Genomic DNA, 21058 nt, shown 5'->3' with positions numbered 1-21058 from the left:
GAAATTAATGTATGTTCATTTACAGGAAATATCATCATTTCTAGCTTTGAGGGGCTATGAGAAAACAGCCACTGTCTTTCATACTCATGTACCTCAAGGACGAGTTGGAAGCCACATCTCCATCTACAGGAGAAAAACTGAAATGAATTATCCCTGAAGATCAGTGCCTAGACCTTGGACCTAATAAGATCAGTTTTGCATAGCAAAAGCTACTGTACTATAGCAGTAGCTGTGCTGTGATCTTGTACTGCAGAAAGGAGAGCAGTGAGTCTGAACTGGGGAAGTCAAATAGGAAGTCCCATGAGGCAGCCAGAGGCTGCCTGCAAACACATAAACCTCCTCCTGAAGGCAGCTGCAGTAGCAGTAGGGCAGGGGTTGCTGACCTACCTAACAACACATTGGGAAGACCAAAGTTACCCTATGAATACTTAAGCAATAGAATACAGACAAGACTGTACATACAGAACTGTACAGCTATGCTAAATTTCTTTTATAAATAAAGACTTTTACCCACAATGTCTTTTATTTTTCTTCTACAATATGCAGATATGCAAGACATTTCAAGTGTTTAAATCAGTACGCTGATTAGAATGCAGCACAGCAAATTCTTCACAATTCAACAGGCTCTTGAACCCCCCCAAAGACAGGAAGCAAATATAAAGTTACAGAACACTAACAAATACATTACCACGATGTTGACCTATTTTTTTGAAGGACGAGATGAAGTTAGTATATCAAACATTAGAGTTAGTAGTTGGTACATTATGCATGGCTCAAGCTTTAACTACACTAATGGAATGCAATTAAGCCTTTTTTCATACACAGGTCATGGCATGCCTAGTTTCTGCAACAATACTGCTGGCACCCAAATTATCTTTACTTCCAAAGAACAGCTAAAGCAACGGTACAGAATATGCAAATTAGAAAGACTGACTTCTGCCTGTTAACAAAAATGTGTAAAAATCAAATTATTCAGGAAAAAACCTTGCAACTTGCTGCTTTGTTGAAAAACAATTAGTTTGCAGATAGTACGTGAATTTTAATCTTAATTTTTACAATAAATTACTCAATATTTTGGATCAAAGGGTAGTTGCCCCAACTCTATTTCAAGATTTGCCATGTGTCTTCCATTAGTGCGACCATGTTTATGCCATTTACCTTCTCTTTTATTACGGTGTTGGTACTTCTGAGCTTGTTTTTCATGTCTGGAATTTTCAGTTTGTGTAAAAGGTCTTTTAGGTCGACTGCAAGGAGTAAACAAAAGCTTATTACTACTAAAAGCATTTTGAAACACAATTACATTTTCAAGTACAGCTTTTAACATGCTGAAGTTCATTGAAAACAAAATTAGTAGTAAGTAGTCTTTTAGCTTGTAAGAAAAATGGGGGAGGCATTTTGTTTTAATCATCAATAAGATGGTATATATAAAAGAAATGCTTTCTAAAAATAAAAATGCAGCTGATATCACAAGCTTCTGTATAACAGTATCAGTAAAAGAATTTGGAATTGTTTTTCTGCAAACTGAAATTCTCACAAATTAGGTATTTAATTTTAAAATAATTTGATAATAATTTAGGAAGATGGACTATAAATAAAACCATAAACCTCATGTGTTTGTCAAAACCACATTAACTGGGTAATGATAATAGGACTATCACCCTCATGGTTCAGCTTTCAATAGGAGGAAGTGCTACTTCACGTAATACTTAGCAACCCCAAAGTAGGTAATAATTCAGACTTCCAGCTGCTATAAAGTACATGAAATGATAAATAATACAAGTGTAAATCTGTAAAGCCCTAAGAACACCTTTATATCCAAGAAAGGAATGTAAGAAACAATTGACACCAAGGGCCATTGTGAGTAAATATGAACAAAATTTAGTCAGGGTCAGGATGTGAACCAAAGCCTGCTATGGGATGAGCTCTGGGCATACAAACTAACCCAGAATTACATTAATCTGCAAGAGGGTGGTGAAATGTATCTGCCAGAACAGGACTTGGAGACACCTCAGATACACTCAAAAGCCTCATTCAGCAAAGGACAACAAGGAAGGCCTAGTTAATGCTCCAAGACAGTTACTTATTCCACCAGACCAGCATTAGAGCTGTTCAGTCTAAAGAAATCCTACTGGCAGTTACAGTTTTCTAAGAAACCCAGCAGAAACATCAGATTGTGCTATGTACACATACCAAATTTATATAAGGGGCTACAATACACTTTATATAACATAATCTAATATTTCTGCTAAGTCCTTCAGAAAGCCTTCTGGCATATGTGTGTGTATGCATACACACACACACATAAATACACATACCTGCTCAAAGACCATTCATTACAGTAAGGACATTGGTTGTCTTTACAAAAACCACTTCTTTGTGTTATCAAGTTCAGGAAACATGGAAACAAACCTGGGTCCATACTGGGGTGAATTATCATAATGGAAGTAGTATCTGTAGACGTATTTGTCCAAATCCTCAAAAACCTTTTCATTATTATTTTGGTATTCCTTCATATCTTCCAGGTAATCCTTGACATCATTAACAAAATCAGTGAACAGCATCTGGTCATGTATAAACAATCCATTATGAAAAAACTTATTGATGAAATTTTCTAGTTCTCTCCAGTGATGAAAGTTATGTACAACTTGTTGCAAATACTTTCTCATTAGCCGATTAAATTCATCCACCCTGATGGGATCTGAAACTCTGTTAAAGAGACTAATGAATTCTTGATGAGCACATTCAAAAATACCAGAGCAGCCCTTTAGGGCAAACTGCTGTTTTCTATTACACAGATGATCATTGAGACATTTCTGGGAATCTGAATCTTTTTCAAATGTTGTAAAATGATGTTTTCTGCCATTTCTGGATTCTTTTGGCATGTGAGGTCCCCTGTAATGCATGTGCTTCAGATTCTCGTAGGAGTTGTGGTCTCGGTAAAAAGTTCGAGCTTTCTTGTTTGCTTCGTATCTTTTATCACTTGATGACTTCTCTTTTTCATCAAAGATGTTTTTTGTGGTATCTTTGAAGTGTCTGAATGTAGACTTTACAGAATCAGAGAATTTTTTCAAGTTTTCTTTCACTGCTTCTTTAGCCTGCTTAATCTTTTCTTTATGGTGCCTTACAAACTCTTTTGTGGAATTTTTCATAGCATCAAAAGTTTCTTTAACTGAACCAAAAAATGTCTCCTTTGATTTCTTTCTACTCTTACTTTGCCCTTTAGCACCTTTCTTTTGTCCATTTTCATTAATTTCTTGTTTTTCAGATTGGTCTTTTGCTTCAACATACAGCTTCTCCCATAAGTCAGAGCGTTGTTGCTCAAAGTTTAGCTTTTTTTCTAGTTCTACCAGTCTTCCTCGTAGAGTTTCTATTTCTTGATTTTCTCTTAATGCCTCATCATCATCATTAGCACTGTCAGGTGTTTGACGAGAACTTAACTGTTCTAGTTCTTTTTTCAGAGCTTCTGTAACATGACGTTCTTTGTCCAGTTCTCGCCTTAACATCTGCGCCTCTGCAAAGAGTGTTTCCTTTTGCCTGAGAAAATTGCTGTTCCTTTGCTTTTCCTCTTCCAAATGCTCCCTTAGTTTCTGATTTTCTATTACAATAGATTCAGTGCTACTACCTTTATCTTCTAAGTTTCTAATTTGTTGTCTTAGCTTCCTTAATTCTTCCTGAAGTGAGGCCAAAGCTTTTTCTTCCTTCTCTAGAGATTCTCTTAAGTGCTGATTTTCTGCAGCAAGACTTTTTCTTTGAGAATCAAAGGATTTCTTCTCCACCTCAGTAAAGGTCAAACATGTGGCAAGGTCTCCCTTGAGTGACTAAAAGAAACAAAAAGGAAACAAGCAGAAATACTACAATGAGAATTGTTACAATTTTAGCTAGAAAGATGAAAAACAAAGGCAGCCCAAACAGAGCTTACTTGTCATTTTGGATGCAGTGAAACATGCGCAGCAAGATGCAAAAATAGAGCTGGTTTGTTTATCTCAGTTGGGTTTGTTTATCACACACTTTCTTGGCAACGAAGACCATGTGAGAAACTCCCCCAGCCAGCCAGAGGTCATCACCCCTCACTTGTATTGGTTTAACTAGCTAAAGGATACTCATTTTGGTACATGAACTCTAACATTTTAAAAGGAAATCAAAATGTGCATGTTTGCTGTTGATTTATGTTCAGCAAACTGGATTTACAGTTTACAAAAATAAAATAGCAGAAGCAAAGACATTTAGCTGGGGGGGTAGAAATTCACAAACTGATTTTGAACCAAATCTGTTGCTGAAAATACCTATTTGTGTAACTGTATACTGACACAAAAGGAGCTCCCCAGTCTGTTAGCATCATTGACAAGCTCTAGAACATACTGAATTATGTACAAAATCTGTAGGTTTAACATGTTTTTACAAGCATTTTCTACTTCAGCTGTCCTCATTAAAGAACATGGCATTGCATCACAGGGAAACAGTCTCTGTGTCCAGATAACTCCTAGACTACAGACATAAAACCCAGTATTGTTTAAACACATTCCGAGAGCAAATTCAATCAACATAAATCTTTGTCAAGAATTCAGGGGAAAGTTGTCAGAAAGAACTTACTAAAGACAAAAATTTAATGGATCTGTATGAGAAATTACACTTTGTGTCATATAAACATATAATGACAGAATAATGCAATGTCTGCCAGCTAAGCTCACACCTACCCCCACTTTGTGGTGCACTTGATCTCCTTGCTCTTGTTGGCACTGGTAAAGGTCATCTTTCATATCTTTTAATTCACGTGTCTTTGTCACCAGCTGCTGCTGTTTCTGGATCTGCACTGTACCTACAAAGATAAAAAGGTTTCTTTTGATAGACTGACTCAGAGTAAGCAGCTAGAGGAACAGAGGAACCTAAACATCATCCTCATCCCCTCTGCAAATTCAACAGCATTCCCACCTTGCCATTTCAGCCCTGTTCTTACAGTGTTTAGCTGTAGCGAAATTTGGTTTTTTCAATGATAAATAATTTCTCAGACCCAAAGATTTGTTTCTACACTGTTTTTTCATTAAAAACAAATAAAGGAATTTTGGAACACTACATAGAAATAAGTTAGATCCAAATCAACAAAAGTTATGCTGGAAAGAATATTTGTGACTTCGCTGTAATTTTTTTAGTAACATGCAAGTCAACCAGGATAAAAGGGAGATTATTGGTCCATGCATTATCCACTTCACAACTACAACCTTCACTGTTAATTGAATTACATGAATAAGACGGTATTAGCACAGTATTTTTTAAATTTTCATGCAAAAATACAATTATTACACACTGTTCACAAAGCAGCAAGTATTGCAGGCCCTGCAGTAGGCTGCAGAGTAAGCAATTGTCCTGTTTTTCAGTTGTCAGACAAAGCCTGAGACACCCTGGCTTTCATAAAAAGTATCTTTGCTGTACTAGCCAAATTTTTTCTCAAGAACAACTTCTTGACTGGTACTTCTTTACCTAACACATATTCTCTAAATCCTAACACTGATGTAGATTTTACATATTTGCTTTTAAGATTCTCTTGAATTGACTCTAGAGAGGAAGGCAACAGCAATTTTTAGGTATTTCTTTCAAAACCAATGCAGCATATTCAGAGCTCTGTTTCTGTATTTAAAGAGAGGGGAAGACGTATTGTTAAACAGAATACTGTAAGTACACTTCCACTAGGAATTATCTCTTTATTTTTATCTATTGTCAAGTGTGACCTTGAAAACAGACTGTTATATTAAACCAAGTTGAACTATAATAGTTCAATTCAGCTAAGTGAAGGCAACATTTTTACAGCAATGATTTTAAGTCTGCAAAGTCCTAGTAAACACTTCTTAGAAGGAGTACAGATCCCTTCATAAGTGAATTTAAGTATACTGACAAAAATTTGGTATTAATATTTAACCTTTATAGATACTTTTGAGGAAGTCCATAGATCCTAACAATCTAAAGCCTGCATCTGAAAAATCATCATTTAGTGTAAAGGGTTCATGTTAGGTAGTACCTGAATTACAGAAAAACTCTTAAAGCTCTCTTTCTCTCCTTATCAAAAAATCTTGATTTAGGAACAGTAAGCAAAAATTACATTTAGCAACACTGAAAATGAACATATTGAGGTGCCATTCCTAAGTTATTAGCTTGTGTTTCCAGCTGGTACTCTAAATCACAGTATCCTTCAGTTCATTAAGTAACCAATCCAAATCCCTAGCATTATAGCTATAGTTCCCCTTGCAGTTTCTGGTTAAAGAAAAAAGTTAAATATCTGAATGTCCATAACGGGACATTTTTCTGGCAAGGACTTTCTAGCTAATTTAAGCTTCATTTGTTACCTGAAAAGTTTGCCCTCCTTCAATTCTCCTTCCTAGAGCATCATAAAGCCAGTTAACTCAGTTTAGTACTGATTAGGATACAGTTACTAATCTAACCCTAGTTTCCTTCTACATTTCTAAAAGTCTTAAAGAGCAAAAAGGAAAACACTATCCTCGTATTGACTCAAGAAAAGTGATATTATAAAAAGTCACCCTTTCCAATCCTCTTATGTGATAATTAGCCTAACATTAGAAGAGTGCTGTGGGAAACATTCATTCCAAGCTGAACCACAAAAATACAAAGTAGTCCTCTAGGGAGATGGACTTCTCTCTGCAAGCTTGTGTTGGAAAAAAAAAAAAAAAACAAACCTAAAAACAGGAAGATAGAAGCAGGACTTCACTTCCTTTCTAGTGGTAGAAAGATGAGTTATCATGTAACCATGAAGAACTTTCACCTGAAGAAGCAAAACTGAAGCCACACAGAGTTGCTTTCTTTCTGCTGAAAATGCTGCTATCACTGTCATCAGTGATGACAATTTTACTTAGTAGTACAGATTCAATGCATGAACAAGTAAATTCCTTAAAAAATGTGTTACCCTGAGTCCACATTCAAAGTGTATTTTTAATCTATAGATCTCCAAGTTCTTTGAAAGGACAGTATTTGTCATTAACAGCAAACTAAACACCATGAAATGACTAACAACTGAAATCTCAAGTTCCTACCACAAGCAGTATCACAGACTGGTCTGGTCATCGTGCTCCTCTATGCCCCTAGCATGGTTCACCAATCAGTTTTCAAACCAGTTACTACTACCTGCTATACCTGCTACATAAAACATGTTTGTATGATTGAATTAGCTGTTCCTATAATTCCACATACACCAGCAATTCCTGAGACTTGATTTTTTGTTTTATTTTCATAATGTAAGTATGCATACATATATGGATGTGTGTGTACACATACACACATGGTTTAGAAAGTAAATCTGAATGCAAGCACAGCATCCACAGTACATCACTCAAGGCTCTTACCTTCAGGTTTACCTAAGAATAAAAAAAATTGGGATCAAGTGAAAAACTAATACAAATCTCAAAAGAAGTGCCAAAAACTAAATTCCAAACAATTAGTCAACACCAAGTCCAAAGAGAATGATATCCCCCATCTCCAAATGAATCACATTTCTTTCCAGAAAGGAATATTTTCATATGAAATTAGAGTTACTCAGGAAAATTTACTATTCATCACACTACTATACAAAGTAGTGTATATTGCATGCAGTGGTGCTGCTGAAGGACATCTCTGTATTACCAATACAGCAGCAGATGCTTTCTCTCACTTTTAGGTTTAGGCTGTTAGCAGAGAACGAGAACCATCAGTCACAATAAAACACATCTGCTGCAAGATGTGGAGCCTGCGTGTGCTGCTCCCCCTGAACTCACCGTAGAAGTGTCCGAAGCCCATGCTGATGGCGATCACCAGCGCCAGGATGATGCATCTGTTCAGGCCACTGCTGAACTGGCGCTTGTGCTGCTCCTCCCGGGGTGGCTCCGCCTCGGGCTCTGCCGGTGCCGACCCCTCGGGCTCCGAGCTCGACACCCCGCGCTTCCTCGGGCGCCGCTTGCGCACTGCGGGGCTGCCCTGGCTGCTGGTTTCATCACTGCTCGACTCCTCAGGGCTGGCCTGAGATGAAAAAACTGAAAAGCACCATATAGCGGTGGTTAAAATGCATTAAATATTGTGTTAAAGAGCAAACTGAGTATCAAGAGCCATAATATTTATGCAAAATAGATTTGGCGTTTCTCTTTGAGTACATTAATAAAACAAAATCAAAATTCTAATGATATTGTTTGTGCTGGAAATTCTGCAAGTAATGCGTGCTCTCTAACGATAAAAATTAATTTTTTAAAGCTAAATGATAGAGAATCAAGAAATCATCAGTAAAAAGCTGTATGGCACTTCCCCATATCTTACCATTTAACTCATTATGAAGTGTTTCAGTCAATCCTGCCTCCTAAAGCACCCACATGTACTACCCCAAATTCTTATGAGGTAGAAAGACTAAGAATTCAGTTTTCCTTCTGTTGCAGCTATTAAAACTGAAATAATTAATAATGAAGGAGCAATATAAAGGCTTGATAAAAGAAGGCCTCCTAGAAGACAGACATGGTTTTGTTACATACTCTCAAAAAATTTCATTCTGTGATCTGCATTTAACTTCAGACAAAATTACATTAAAGTTTCATTAATTTAGCTATTAGAAATACTCAAAATCAAGATACAAATTTATTTAAACATGCAATTTTGTTTAGTTTTAATAACTACCATATACTATCTGTTAAAATCTTTACCTACCTTTCAAAAAAGCAATTTTCAACCACTACTGCACAGGATAAAAACCACTGAATTACTTTTCTGTTTGTTCTTTCCCAACACTCTTCTATTACCTGACTAAAATTTTTGTAAATTGGACAAGATTTGAGACAAGAACAAATTCTAACCTTAAAAAATACCTTTTATAGAATTTTTGCAAAATCATGTTAATTATACCCTCTGTATGTTCATGTTCCAATAGCCCAAAATCCACATATTCTAACCAGGAAAATATCAGAGCTGTAATTGCTTGTTCCCATTTGTACAAATGTTTGCTGCATATACTATAAATAGATTTATATAATTCAGTATGTAAATAATTATCATTTAATCTCCCTCCTTTAAAAGTGTAACTTTCATGTGCAAGGTAAATATCACGGGGAAGCAGAAGTAGGGTGGAAAAGTAGCTTTCAATTCACATGTCTGGAATAAACTCAATGGGACCAGTGAAGTCTCCAGCCATGACCAAGTGCTCCAGCTTGGACTCTAATTTTGCCACTCACAATCACACAATGCTAATGCCCCTCCTAGAAATGTGGCTGTTCATTCTCATATCAAACACCATTACTCAAAATGTAAAAATACAAATATAGAGAGACTGTCCTTGAACAGTTCACAACTGAAAAATCATTTGTTTGAGCAAAGCCATGCACACATCACTGAGCAAACAAAACGCTGAGCAGTGTTACCTATTATCTATAAAATGCATTACTACTTAAGAGTCTTCATTCAAAATAAATTACAGCTTAATAGAAGTGAATGCATCAAGCCCAGAAAAGATCACCAATTAGTATCTGGAACACTTCTCATTTCTAAGTCCATGGACAAGCAACATGACAGACTATGAAAGACAATTTCCTCCCTTAATAAAAAACTCTATTTTACTATATCAGTCAAATCAGACCAACCAAGCAGACTTGTCAATAAAGACAAATCACTTAAACAGTGACTCAGACATGCAGACACTTAAATTAATTTATGTAGTTTAGTAGAGAAGGACGCTACTTTATAATCAGTCATTTAAGCAGGTGCATACTTCCCAGTCCTGGAAAACAAAGGAAAACATTCAGAATGCACCTAGAATGCAGAGGTCAGACATTATAGAGAAATATACAGGGTAGACTTAGTAAGAGGTATTATTCTTGCTCATCTGTGGGGTTTTTAGGGTTCTTCAACAACCAAAGAAGCTTACACACATGGAATACAAAAGTGGTTAAGGAACAAGCTGCTTCTAGCCAAATGAGAAAATTCTTGGACATACACTGGACAGCAAAGAATAAGAAAGGAAAACAAAAAAATCAGAAAGAAAAATGCTGTGAGACACTTAAAGCCATTCATAAGCACTTACTGGCAAATTGTCAACAGCAATCACACTTTCAGGCAAGAATGACACTGCCTTACAGCTGCTGTAAGAGCTCAATACAAATTGCTCTAACAGTATCAGGATGGAAAGGACTACAAAGGAAACAAAGTGTGACCACAATAGCAGTTCTAATTCTTAGTTTCTACTGTGATTTTGAAGTGTCATATCTACACCAGAAATCAGATTAGGTCAATTGACATTTCTGCACAGATACAGACAGCTCAGATACAGTTGACTGCAGCATATGGGTACTTCTGCTGGCTGAATGTCATTCATGAAGCAATGTTATTAAAACATATCTGTTTGCATGATGAAGACAGCCTAAATAGGAACTGGTTTGCAAAAAGAAGTGGCAGAAAAATCCTTGTAGAACACTTTAGTATCTACATAAGGAAGAATCTGAGGCTCATCTTTTTTCAACACAAAAGAACACTCAACAGGAAGTGGATAGCAAAGATTTCTGTTGTCACTTTTTGCCACTGCTAAAACATTGGCATTTAAAATAATTGCAAAAGTACTCTCGACATTTTCTGCAATACCTGATCAATTGAATGCACAGCACTAAAGGCCATGCTGAAATCATCTTAAGTTAGAAGGAAGAAATTATTTTTGCCAGGCACATCTAGGCTTGGAATCCAACAAGAGCTATCCATTTAAACAATCAAACACACACATTAAAATATATTACAAACCTTACTGTGTCTGCTCCAAACCTACATGCAAGGTTAACATCTTTTTAAAGAAGCACATAAGACACTGACAGCTTAGCCAAGTTCTTCAGTGAGGATTGGCTTTCAGCATCTGTCTAGAATATGACTACTACAAGATCAAGTCAGATTGCTATCAAAAATGGTAAGAACACTCCATGCAAGCCATAAGCAATCAGCTTTGCACAAGCTGATCACATTTAATCACACCACCTTGGAAAGGAAGACTGCGAGATACATGCTCTTTCACCTCATTTCCCCATCCCCTTACACAATCAGGAATCTTCCACAGCTTCTCCAGCCAACTGACTTTGGTGTACAAAAACATAGGGGGGAAAAGAAAGGCACTTTTAGAACTCATCCCCAAAAGAAAAAACAAAGTCAACTAAATCTTAATTTTTAAGTCAGATTCCCAGAAGACTTAAAGAAGGCCACAGCTCTGTTACAAATCTTCACTGGTTATAATTAGATGCTAAGCTGTCACTTTCTGTTTCCAGTTGATACTATACAGGTACACAAACACTTAATGATGTTGAATCCTACTCTAAGATAAAACAATTTTATCTTAAAAAAAAAATTAGGTAAAATCCTGCTTGTAAAATAAACTTAATTTGAAAGATAAAAATCAGCAATACAAAGGTGTCATAGAGCCAAAAAGTATTATAGAGGAAGATTAGAGAACTAGAGAAGAGCAACACAACAAAGTTTTTTGCTTGTATTTGTTGGGATTTTGTTTGTTCTTCTTCACTGGACAATTATTCATCTCCTTCCTCCTGATTATAATGCACTATTTCAGCCAAGCATGGGGAGTATCTTAAATATCTAAATATATGCTACATAGCTATGAGGGTGGTACAAAGTTTCTGTAGTCATAGTGCTTACTCCTCATGGCACCAAAAATCATCTCCCACTTGCTAGTCATTTATGCTAACTCTATATAAAGCCCAAAATATTGCCAAGAGAAAACCTACAATTATTCTGTGAACTAAAAGTCATTTAATTCTCCAAGATATGCTACAAATTAACTTGCTGTTTAAAACAGTGAATACTTAATGAGAGAGATTGTTTTCAAATAAAAAGATAGCAGACATACATTTATACAGAATTGTAGAGGGCATCTAGAGTTTTTATAGAGATTGCAAATACTTGGATATATACTCAAGAAAATATATATACTTTCCTCTCCCACAAAAAGTGGGTTCCCTGACCAAAGATTGGTTTGAACTTTTTTCCTGGTAACATTTTTGCACACAGCTACTTAGGACTGTACTGCTCTTACCAGTTTCTACATGGGAAAATGCATATTGACTGCTAGAGGAGGAACCCATGTTAAAATCCTCTGAACTCTGAGCTTCTTCACCATCAGCTGGAGCTTCCTCCTGACTCTGCGTTTCTTCAGGTTTTGGAGCTTCAAGTGTAACAATGTCAGAATCATCACTAATAGCTCCAATGCAGGACACATCATCAGGAACTTTTTCTTTACTTCCCTAGGGAAAGGGACAATGTGAGAATTATTGAGACACATAAAACAAAGTAATAAAAAAAAACCAGAAAATAAGAATTGTTGGAATTTTAGGAAAGGAAAAATGTGTGTCTTTAATGCCTTCAAAACATTTCTTGCCATTGAGATGGGGCTTACAGAAGCTTCTGAGTAATGTAATCTGTAATGTAATTTACCTCTGGAACTGTCTGAGTTTCCTCAAAACCAGATAGAGTATTATCTACTGCTGGGATCTCTTCATCATTGTTGCACTGAGCTATATGAATAAAAAGAGGAAATAAATAAGCAAACAAATATGGGATTAAAAGCAGCAACGACATATTATGCCCACATAATATTAAAAAAGTGTCACAATGTAATTTTTTAGGAGTATAAGCATTGATGGTTCCTTCCAAATTATTTGATCTATTACACAACTAAATGGACAAAATGAAAGACGTTAATTTCACATATTTCAGGAAAAAATACTTGTATAAAACTCATGATTGAATATTTTCTATAGCACTGGTGAAGTAAATACCCTGACAGAGGTCCACAAAATACACAAAAACCTATTGAAAAGACTAATTTTGTGTCAATGCTACAACAAATACTGACCTATTTAATGAAACTGCTCCTCTTTTAATATCTTACCTTGCAAATCAATTGCTTGCTCCTCTTCTTGCAAAGAAACATATTCTTCTGAAACAAACTCATGGTTATCATTTGTGCTTCCATTTTCTGAGGTCACTGTCTCTATGTCAGAACCCTGAAGAGTTTAAATGGACATTACAGTTATTGGGATTTCCAGTAAAGTAGGAAGAAAGGGTTACAAAGAAAACAGAATATTACTAATAAAACCAGAAACAGAAAAACTGAGCCTTTAAAACTGAAGACAGCTTTGAGCAAAGAAAAGCCAGTGAAATACCAAGTAATTAACTAGGCTGAAACAAGTGTTAGTGTGCAATACTCATAACTGAGGTTAAAAAAAGTTAGATGAGGTCAGTTCTAGTGGGAGAAATGACAGCAATTTAGGCATTAATTAACAACTACCCCAAGTATTTTAAATAACTATTTTTATTGTCTTTATTAGACCCATTTATTAAATGGAATTTAGAGAAACAGAAGGTTTTGAATAGGGGATCTGATTCTTACTCGCAGGTCCATCTACTGTACACAAACACACACACCCTCCCAAAACCAGAACTCTCAAGCATACCAACGTTGAATTCTAACAAATACTACTACCAGGAAAAACTATGTGTAACTTCATCTCAATTCCTGCCAGAAATTTTGAAAGGCTGCGTATACAGTACGTCTCTGACACCTCAAAAACAAATATTTATACAAACTCTATATTGGATTTCTGTCTTTAATCCAGAAAGAAGCCTTCGTTATTAGTCAGCTGCCACTCAGCAACACCAGAGAACAACAGGAACTGCAAATAAAGAACAGCAGGACACTGCAGGGCACTCAAGGCAAGCAATATGCTTGACAATTCCAAATATTTAATCTTTATATTGTATTTTTTGTTTAAAAGTACTGATGAGACACCAGTAAGGCTATTAGCAAACTACAAACATGCAAAACAGAACCGAAAAATACTAAGTGACTCTGATCCATAAATAAGTTGTGCTGTTTTTGTAAACAGAGATAGTTATTTTTGCAACAGCAGGTGTGAAATTACAGTAGCAGCAATACTTCCAGATCAGTTTCCCTGGATGTCTCATTTCAGACTCAAGAAAACATGTATGCTTTTGTTTTTATGGAGACTACTTCAGGAAGATTAGATACCTCAGAAAGAATTGCATAAGATACATTCCATAATCATGTTACAAAGTTATGTTTCTTTTTAAAAGGCTTCAAAAATTAACTGTTTTGCTAAACTGTTACACTTTGTATCTTTTTTAAATACTTAGTATCTTTTTTCTTTTGCCTACATAAGTATCACAACTTCGATTTGATGTGTTTTGCATCAAAATGCATCAAATGCAGAAATTCACCTCTAATTTACAATTTACTATAATCTGAATGAAATCTCAGGAAACAAAATACGAATTTGGGGTTTTGGGGTTGGTTGGGTTTTACAGATGGGTATACAGGTTTATTATGTGACAATTATTCTCTGGTGTGACAGAACCACTACATTCATTTCTTAATTTGTGAATAAGAGGAATAACAATATTTCAGTTTTCCCAGGCTCTACAAGAAGAAAAACATCAGGAGTATTGCTTAAGACAGATTACAGTTTTAGCTAAAAACCCAAGAAAATGGGCTAGCTGAGTACGTGGTAAGCCATACTTTTCTTAAAAACAGAGTCAGGTGTGAATGCATGTACTCTCTGATACACTTCATCTAATGCTGGACCTTCACCACTCTTCCATTTCAGCAATAGCAAAGAGGCCAAAAAAAAGAGATTGTCACCTCCCTACCCTCCCACACAAAATTAGCAAGTCCTTTCTTAGGAGCAGTCCAACAATGCACAGCACCACTTCTCTCTCCAAAGCTCACACTCAGTCCAGCACACACAGCTGCCAGTTCCCTGCAGCCATAGCCTGGACAACAGCCACTTCTTGCACCTCAACTCACTGCAAAACATATCCAGAAACAGATTCCACTGTGTCATCATCAATACAGGTCACAACAGTATGTGAGAAAATAATACTGCAGTACTCCAAATGTATCTAACCCATAGTTCTACCCCTGCCCTAAATATCCAAATCAATTCACTGCAGTATACAGAAGTCCATGTGCCCCCTCCCTGGGTAACAGCTGTATGAAGGGTACCTGGCCATCCCATCCATTCTACTTTCTTCATGCTCAGATTCAAAGCTGTCCTACCAGAAGAATGCTAATTATGACAGCTCTCAAACACCAGTGTTTCCCCATTTTTATTTCACTCAGTCAGGGATGAATAACTGAGAACACAAAATCTCCATGTCACAGAAATCTGTTCTGCTTTGGTTAAACAAATCCCAGCCATCCTACAATCTTGTGTTATGTTAACTTATTTAGACTGCATAATTCATTTGCAGTTACAGTGTAAAATAACCATCCCAAGAATGAAAATAAAGTCTGCACTTCACAGCTGAATAACCCAACTGCTGAACTCAACCTCTAAATCCTTTCATTTTTATCTGAACTCTGTGAGTCCAGCAGGCTGTGCACTCTCATAGGCCACTTGGCCTTGAGGAATGGAGTGCACGAGTTTTATGTTTCTTTTGGCGACAAGATTCCCAATCTGTCACCCAGCCCAAAACAAGGAAAAGAAGTTTTAACCATCTCTTAAATACCACTTTGCTGTCAACAGAAATGAAAGCATGGCCCAATATTTATAAACTTCAAACTGTATAACTTGTGACATGGAAGTGTCAAAACATGAATGCCATCACATGTTTGTAATAGCTTGGTTCCAAGTTACCCCTTTTCATTATAATCTGCAAAACAAGGGAATGTGGAGTGAAGGACAAAGGACAGTTGATCACCATACATGATCTTCAGCCATTTTTTCCTACTTTCCTCCTCTGAATGAAAATCTCACATACAACTCCTTGAAATTTTTTGCCCTGAAATTGGGGCAGGCAACAAGTAGATGCAGGCAATAGGGAAGTGTCATTCCAGGAAAACTGTCAACACATCTGTCCTGAGGATTCTGGCTCAACGGCCTCCTCAGTTTACAAGACAATGTTAAATACTTAAGAACCAAACCAAACAAGCAAAACCAACCCACCCATCCTACATGCACACATCAGCCAAGATCTGAAGAGACAGAAAAATCCTCAGGACTGAAGGAGGAAAGGATATTGGATATCCATTCTACCAGGAAGGGCTTCTCAGAGGTTCTGAGCAACTCAGGCCCATCTTGTCCACTGTGGGAAAGGAAGATAAAACACACTTCTATCTACATTCATGTGTCTACACCTGAGCAGGTATTGAAGGCACTGTTTCAATCACCACAGTCAGTGCAGTCATTTGATCAAACCTAAGTGCTGACCCTGACATAAGACTCCTGCTCTCCAGACTCCACTGCAGCATTGATTTCATTCACACAATGCAAACTTTGAAATCGACATCAGATCCAGACACCTGCCCCATTATAGTCATGGAATATACACTTGTCCCTACCCTTATTTTCTGTAAGGAAAACTATGTAAGGACAGAGAACTGTTCCTGAACAGCCACTGTTGAAATTAGGATCAGATACCTTAGTGGTAGAAAAAACTCAGGGAAATCATGGAATCATTCCTTTCTGTACAAGATCTTTTTACTGCCCAGTATTTGCAACTTTGTTTTGGTGAGGGTACAGATTTATCAGGAAAAGAAGAAATATATTAGCAACAACAGACAAGTTACACAGAATGCTAATGTTTTCAGACAGGATGGAACAGAAGAATGCATGCCACTGAAATTCTACCAGCTCTTCAAAGTAAAACCTTTGCAGAAAAAATAAATTATTTTCAATATTAAAATTTATATCAACTATATTTAAAGTATACCTTTTTTAAATAGTAGTTTTATGATTTACTAATAAATTTCTCTTCTATATTCTCTGCTGGTATGCAAGATCCACACCAAACCAAGATTACTAAGCTGAAATAATATTTTACTGCATATAGATAGCCTTAAACTGACAGAACTTTATTATTGTGAAACTGGGTACCTCGTGATTGATGACAGTCCAGCCACAAGATGAATCACTATCACTGGAATTTTCAGACATCTTCAAAGCACGCTGCAGGTAAAAGTAGACTCTTTTAATATGTAAGACACATAATTTCACTGCACTATTGAAAAAAAAACCCAAAAACAGAAGAATAGAAATGATGATGTTTCAGAACAGTATACAAACACACAAATTGTTATTCTAGAATTGGGGAGGGGGGGAGAAACAAAATAAAATTATTCTGTACTTATTTCCTATTATCTTCTTTATACTTGGAGCAAATATAGCTTTGCTAGGTAAGTGCATATTTCGGCCAGCAAAAAACCTCTTAGACTAGATAGGCACACACACATGAGGCTAGTCAATAAATTAATAATCAAAGTTAAACAGTGATGCTATAGGCAAATTTTAAGACATAACTCAGTACATGAAATAATTTCTGTTTTGTTACATGCACAGAAACTACAGTTTATTCAAGAAAAACATTATGAGATTTTTTGAGAAGAAACAGATTGGGATCTCCTGGAATTAATTTTCCTCAGCTAGTGGGCAAAAACAATGTTTCCTGTTCCTTTCACTATTTTCAAGTACTCTCAAATACACTGATTCTGAGGAAAATTGAGAGAGTATCTGGCAACTACAAAAACAGAATGAAAATAACCCAAAGTATATATATATTTTTCAACAATATTACTGGATGACAGGTAGCCATTTTTAGAAGACAACAATCCAGCAGATGCTGCCTGTTTATCTTTTCTCCCTTTTAACAGGAATTTACCATGAACACAGCGTATTCATTATTGTAGCATATACAGATCAACTTTTCAAGTCCTTAATTAGCAAAAAGACTTTATAAAGAAGTTTAATGTATTTCTTCTTCCTTGAAATAAAAATATATCAAGTTATTATATAAAATTTACTATGGAATGATCTTGGTGGAAAAAATCTTCCCAAAACTGAACAATTTCCAATCAATTGCCTGTTGTATCATGTATCAACATAATAAAACAGCCAAAGAAACCATGGTTCAATAAAGCTCTTATCAAAGAATTTCAGACACCTGCTTCATTTCCCACTCTTAGTTAATTCCAGTAAGAACACAAAGGAAGGAATCTATGTGTTTAACTCTATTTACTCTCTACTTTATTATCAATCCTGTCTTCAAGTTTCTCAACTCAGAAAATATACACAAAACTTTGAATGAGAACATCTAAGTACACCAGTGTGACTAGAAATTGGCAAAACAAAACATAAAACTTTAAATTCCATTTAGCTTTCTCACAAAACACAGTAAACATGTGTCTCATATCTCTGCATTATGGTAGCTATTGCATGTTTTTCTAAGGTAAAATTATTTTCTCATCAACTTTAACTAATATATTTACAGTTCCTCTGTAAAAAAAAAAAAAAAAAGGCAATGGTGACAATTGCAGCAACAGTTTAAGCACAAATATTCACTAACAATCAACTTAAGTATGAAATGTAGAGAGAAACTGAATTTCTATTTTTTTTTTATCAAGTCCTACTTTGAATACGGTTGTCATTTTCCTGTAGATACTTTTCTTCCTTCATTAGTGCTTTTCCTGGAATCTCAACCAGGGAATGTCAGGTTGGGAGGGGGTGGAAAGAAATCTATTTTGATTTGAGTTGTTTGGGTTTTTTAAATCACACTGCATACAAGGATCAATTTTTTATTTTTAAATCATACTTCTTCAATCATCAAAATAACAAATGCCCAAATGACAAAGACTGAGTTCTAGAATCTACATGTGACAACATCTACTTGCTGTCATTAATTACTCGAAATTTGACCTGGCATCCAGTAGCAGCAGCATTCCTTTCACAGGAAGGTAACTCCCAGCACCAGAACTCATCTGTCAGAAACATCACTGGCTACCTTGCAAAATCTGAAGTGAACTTTTAAAAGACAGCTTCAGGGCACCAGTACAGTTTGATACAAGTGCATCTACAGATTTTGAAAGACCAAATTGTAACAGCAGACTCTGTGCTGGACATTGCAACATCTCTCTTCCTCCAGCTAACTCAGCATCTTACGCTGGCTAACACAACAGAAACACCATCCTGCTCTCCCTCCCCAGCTACAAAACACACTAACAGGTAACTGAGCACTGCAGAAACCCAAATGCATCTTCTGTTCTGAACATACAACCATGACTTTGGGCTCCACTTAAACATCTGTCTTCCCATCCCAAACAAAAGCTTCAGGACCCACATGGGTACTGGCATCATCAAAATATATTTAAAAAACAGACAGAGAAACAAGCAGACAAACAATCATCATTTTCTGTTACTTGCTTGTCTTGATAAATGGCCTTGAGTTAAAAGTTATTTATTTGTATTCAACCAGAATATTACACTAATAGTGCATATTTAGCTGCATACAGGTGACAAATCACCAAAATAGAAAAGCTTTTAATATTAAGAAAAATAATGGATTTTTAAAAAAAATAATAATTAGAAGAACACTAAGGTTTATGGTTAGAACTGCCAAATTTAGCCAAATTACAATAGATAGATAGCTTGGCATCAGACTGAAGGGCATCTCTAGGGTAAATGTATTCCTACAGGTACATTCAGCAAACATACACATGTAAAACAGTTACCAAAATTAAAGCATTTTATTACTTACTTAAATCTAAAAGATCAAAATGACCTAAAAGCTTTAATAAAAAAATTACCTGGGTACAGTGTTCTTAAACTTCAATCATCAGCTAAACAGCTTATTTCTGTCACAGATTAATAAAACGTACATAATCATAACTAAATCCGAGGCCAAATTCAATCCCTTAAGTACACTGAAAACCAGAAGACTAATTTGAACCCAATGGCTAAACTGACCCACTCACAAAATCTTCTCCCGTTTGGTTCTCTCCAAATGACAAAGACCCACTAAGAACCAGTACTTTTCCAACCAGCCTAAAAGGGCTGGAAATGCTGCCTCTTCCTGAATGCAACTTTTTAAAAAAAGATAGCTTTGAGCGGAATTAGAAAGACATCAAGTGTTTAAACTTCCTAACGAATCAAGATGACACTAATGGATTCTAGTCCAATAACAGCAGGGATAACTGGAGGATACCCTACAGTGTTACACATGTCCTCTACGCCAGGCCAAGCCAGAAGGAAAGACTGGGGAGAAAAACCCAACCAAAACCACATCCCATTGTGAACTGGTTTTGTATGCTCACTACATATCTTCATTGCCTCTTCTGACATCACCTGCCTAATTTCTATCTGGACAAATTGAAGACTTGTTACATTTAGATTCAGTTTGTATGTATTGGCGGGGGGGGGGGCAGGAATTCAAAAGTGCAAACTATTTTCTTATCTTTAGTGAAATGTAAGCCAGAAGCATAAGGTGTAAAAGCTTACAGCCATATGTATTGTTGACAACACAATACCAAGTTATCCTAGATATGTATATAAAAATAAATCCGAGATCCCACACCCTATTTATCCATTGTGAAGCATAATAAACACCAGTCTTAAAAAGAACCACTCCAGTGTAAATAAACCCTTAAGCTCCATCATCTAAAAAAAGGATTTCCTAGACTGAAAAAAAATAACCTTCAATAAGCATTAACAAAGATGAGTAATGGGCACCAAGAGGAATATGAATGTGTTTTGCAGAGTTCGCTGTGCTGTCATTCCAAGTAAAAACTCTCAGTTCTCTTCTACAGTGGATTCTTTGTTGCACAACAGAAATAAAAACAGGTTCAGTGCTATTACACTTCAGAGTGCTCATGGAAGTTTCTTATTTCTACTAAGTGGTAATTTCCCCCCCTAAGTAACACTCTTCTCTAAGAATATATTTAGCAACACATACTGAATACAGAATATATCCTTGTTATGAAGGAAAGACAAACGTGGCTTCTACAAGCCAGACTCTAGCAAGGTTGGGCATTCCCTGCTCAGTCCCTGTCCCTGTCCCGCGCAGGTGTTCCTGGAACGCACCTGAACCAGAGCGCGGCTCGGCGCCAGCGCACTTAAAGCGCCAGGACACTGTTTATGAAACAGAGCACCTTGCATCAGCCGGCGAGGCAGCGGCAGATGATGACAGAGAAGGAAGTTGGCAAACACCAGAGCCCAGGGCCGGGGCCGGCACGGCGGTGCCCACCGCCCGGAGCCCGCTCGCCCCTGGA

General features: G+C 36.5%; 2 protein-coding genes across 5 annotated transcripts in view; one reads left to right on the top strand and one right to left on the bottom strand.

Moving 5' to 3' along the window:
- The window catches only part of PIGB (phosphatidylinositol glycan anchor biosynthesis class B), an 8635-nt gene extending 8119 nt beyond the window's left edge, over positions 1-516 (top strand). For both annotated transcript variants that reach the window (XM_015639114.2, XM_015639112.3), the window contains one exon: positions 26-516. In XM_015639114.2, the coding sequence (XP_015494600.1) occupies positions 26-157 (132 nt within the window). In that variant the 3' untranslated portion in view covers positions 158-516. The remainder of the gene's footprint in view (positions 1-25) is intronic.
- The window catches only part of CCPG1 (cell cycle progression 1), a 25276-nt gene extending 4384 nt beyond the window's left edge, over positions 1-20892 (bottom strand). The window contains exons 1-10 of one of the 3 annotated variants that reach the window (XM_015639110.2): positions 20871-20892; positions 16896-16967; positions 12890-13004; positions 12433-12512; positions 12035-12242; positions 10969-11064; positions 7755-8009; positions 4695-4816; positions 2410-3818; positions 1159-1244 (exon numbers count right to left, since the gene is read on the bottom strand). In XM_015639110.2, the coding sequence (XP_015494596.1) occupies positions 1159-1244; positions 2410-3818; positions 4695-4816; positions 7755-8009; positions 10969-11064; positions 12035-12242; positions 12433-12512; positions 12890-13004; positions 16896-16955 (2431 nt within the window). In that variant the 5' untranslated portion in view covers positions 16956-16967; positions 20871-20892. Of the gene's footprint in view, positions 1-484; positions 1245-2409; positions 3819-4694; positions 4817-7754; positions 8010-10968; positions 11065-12034; positions 12243-12432; positions 12513-12889; positions 13005-16895; positions 16968-20870 lie in introns of those variants that run through there. The other 2 variants (XM_015639109.2, XM_015639111.2) reach the window with 2 other exon arrangements.
- Positions 20893-21058: the final 166 nt, after the last annotated feature.

This window comes from Parus major, chromosome 10, assembly GCF_001522545.3.
Source record: "Parus major isolate Abel chromosome 10, Parus_major1.1, whole genome shotgun sequence".
NCBI classification, from domain to species: Eukaryota; Metazoa; Chordata; class Aves; order Passeriformes; family Paridae; genus Parus; species Parus major.
The sequence above is the reverse complement of the archived record's forward strand: the minus strand, read 5'-3'. Positions and strand labels throughout refer to the sequence as shown.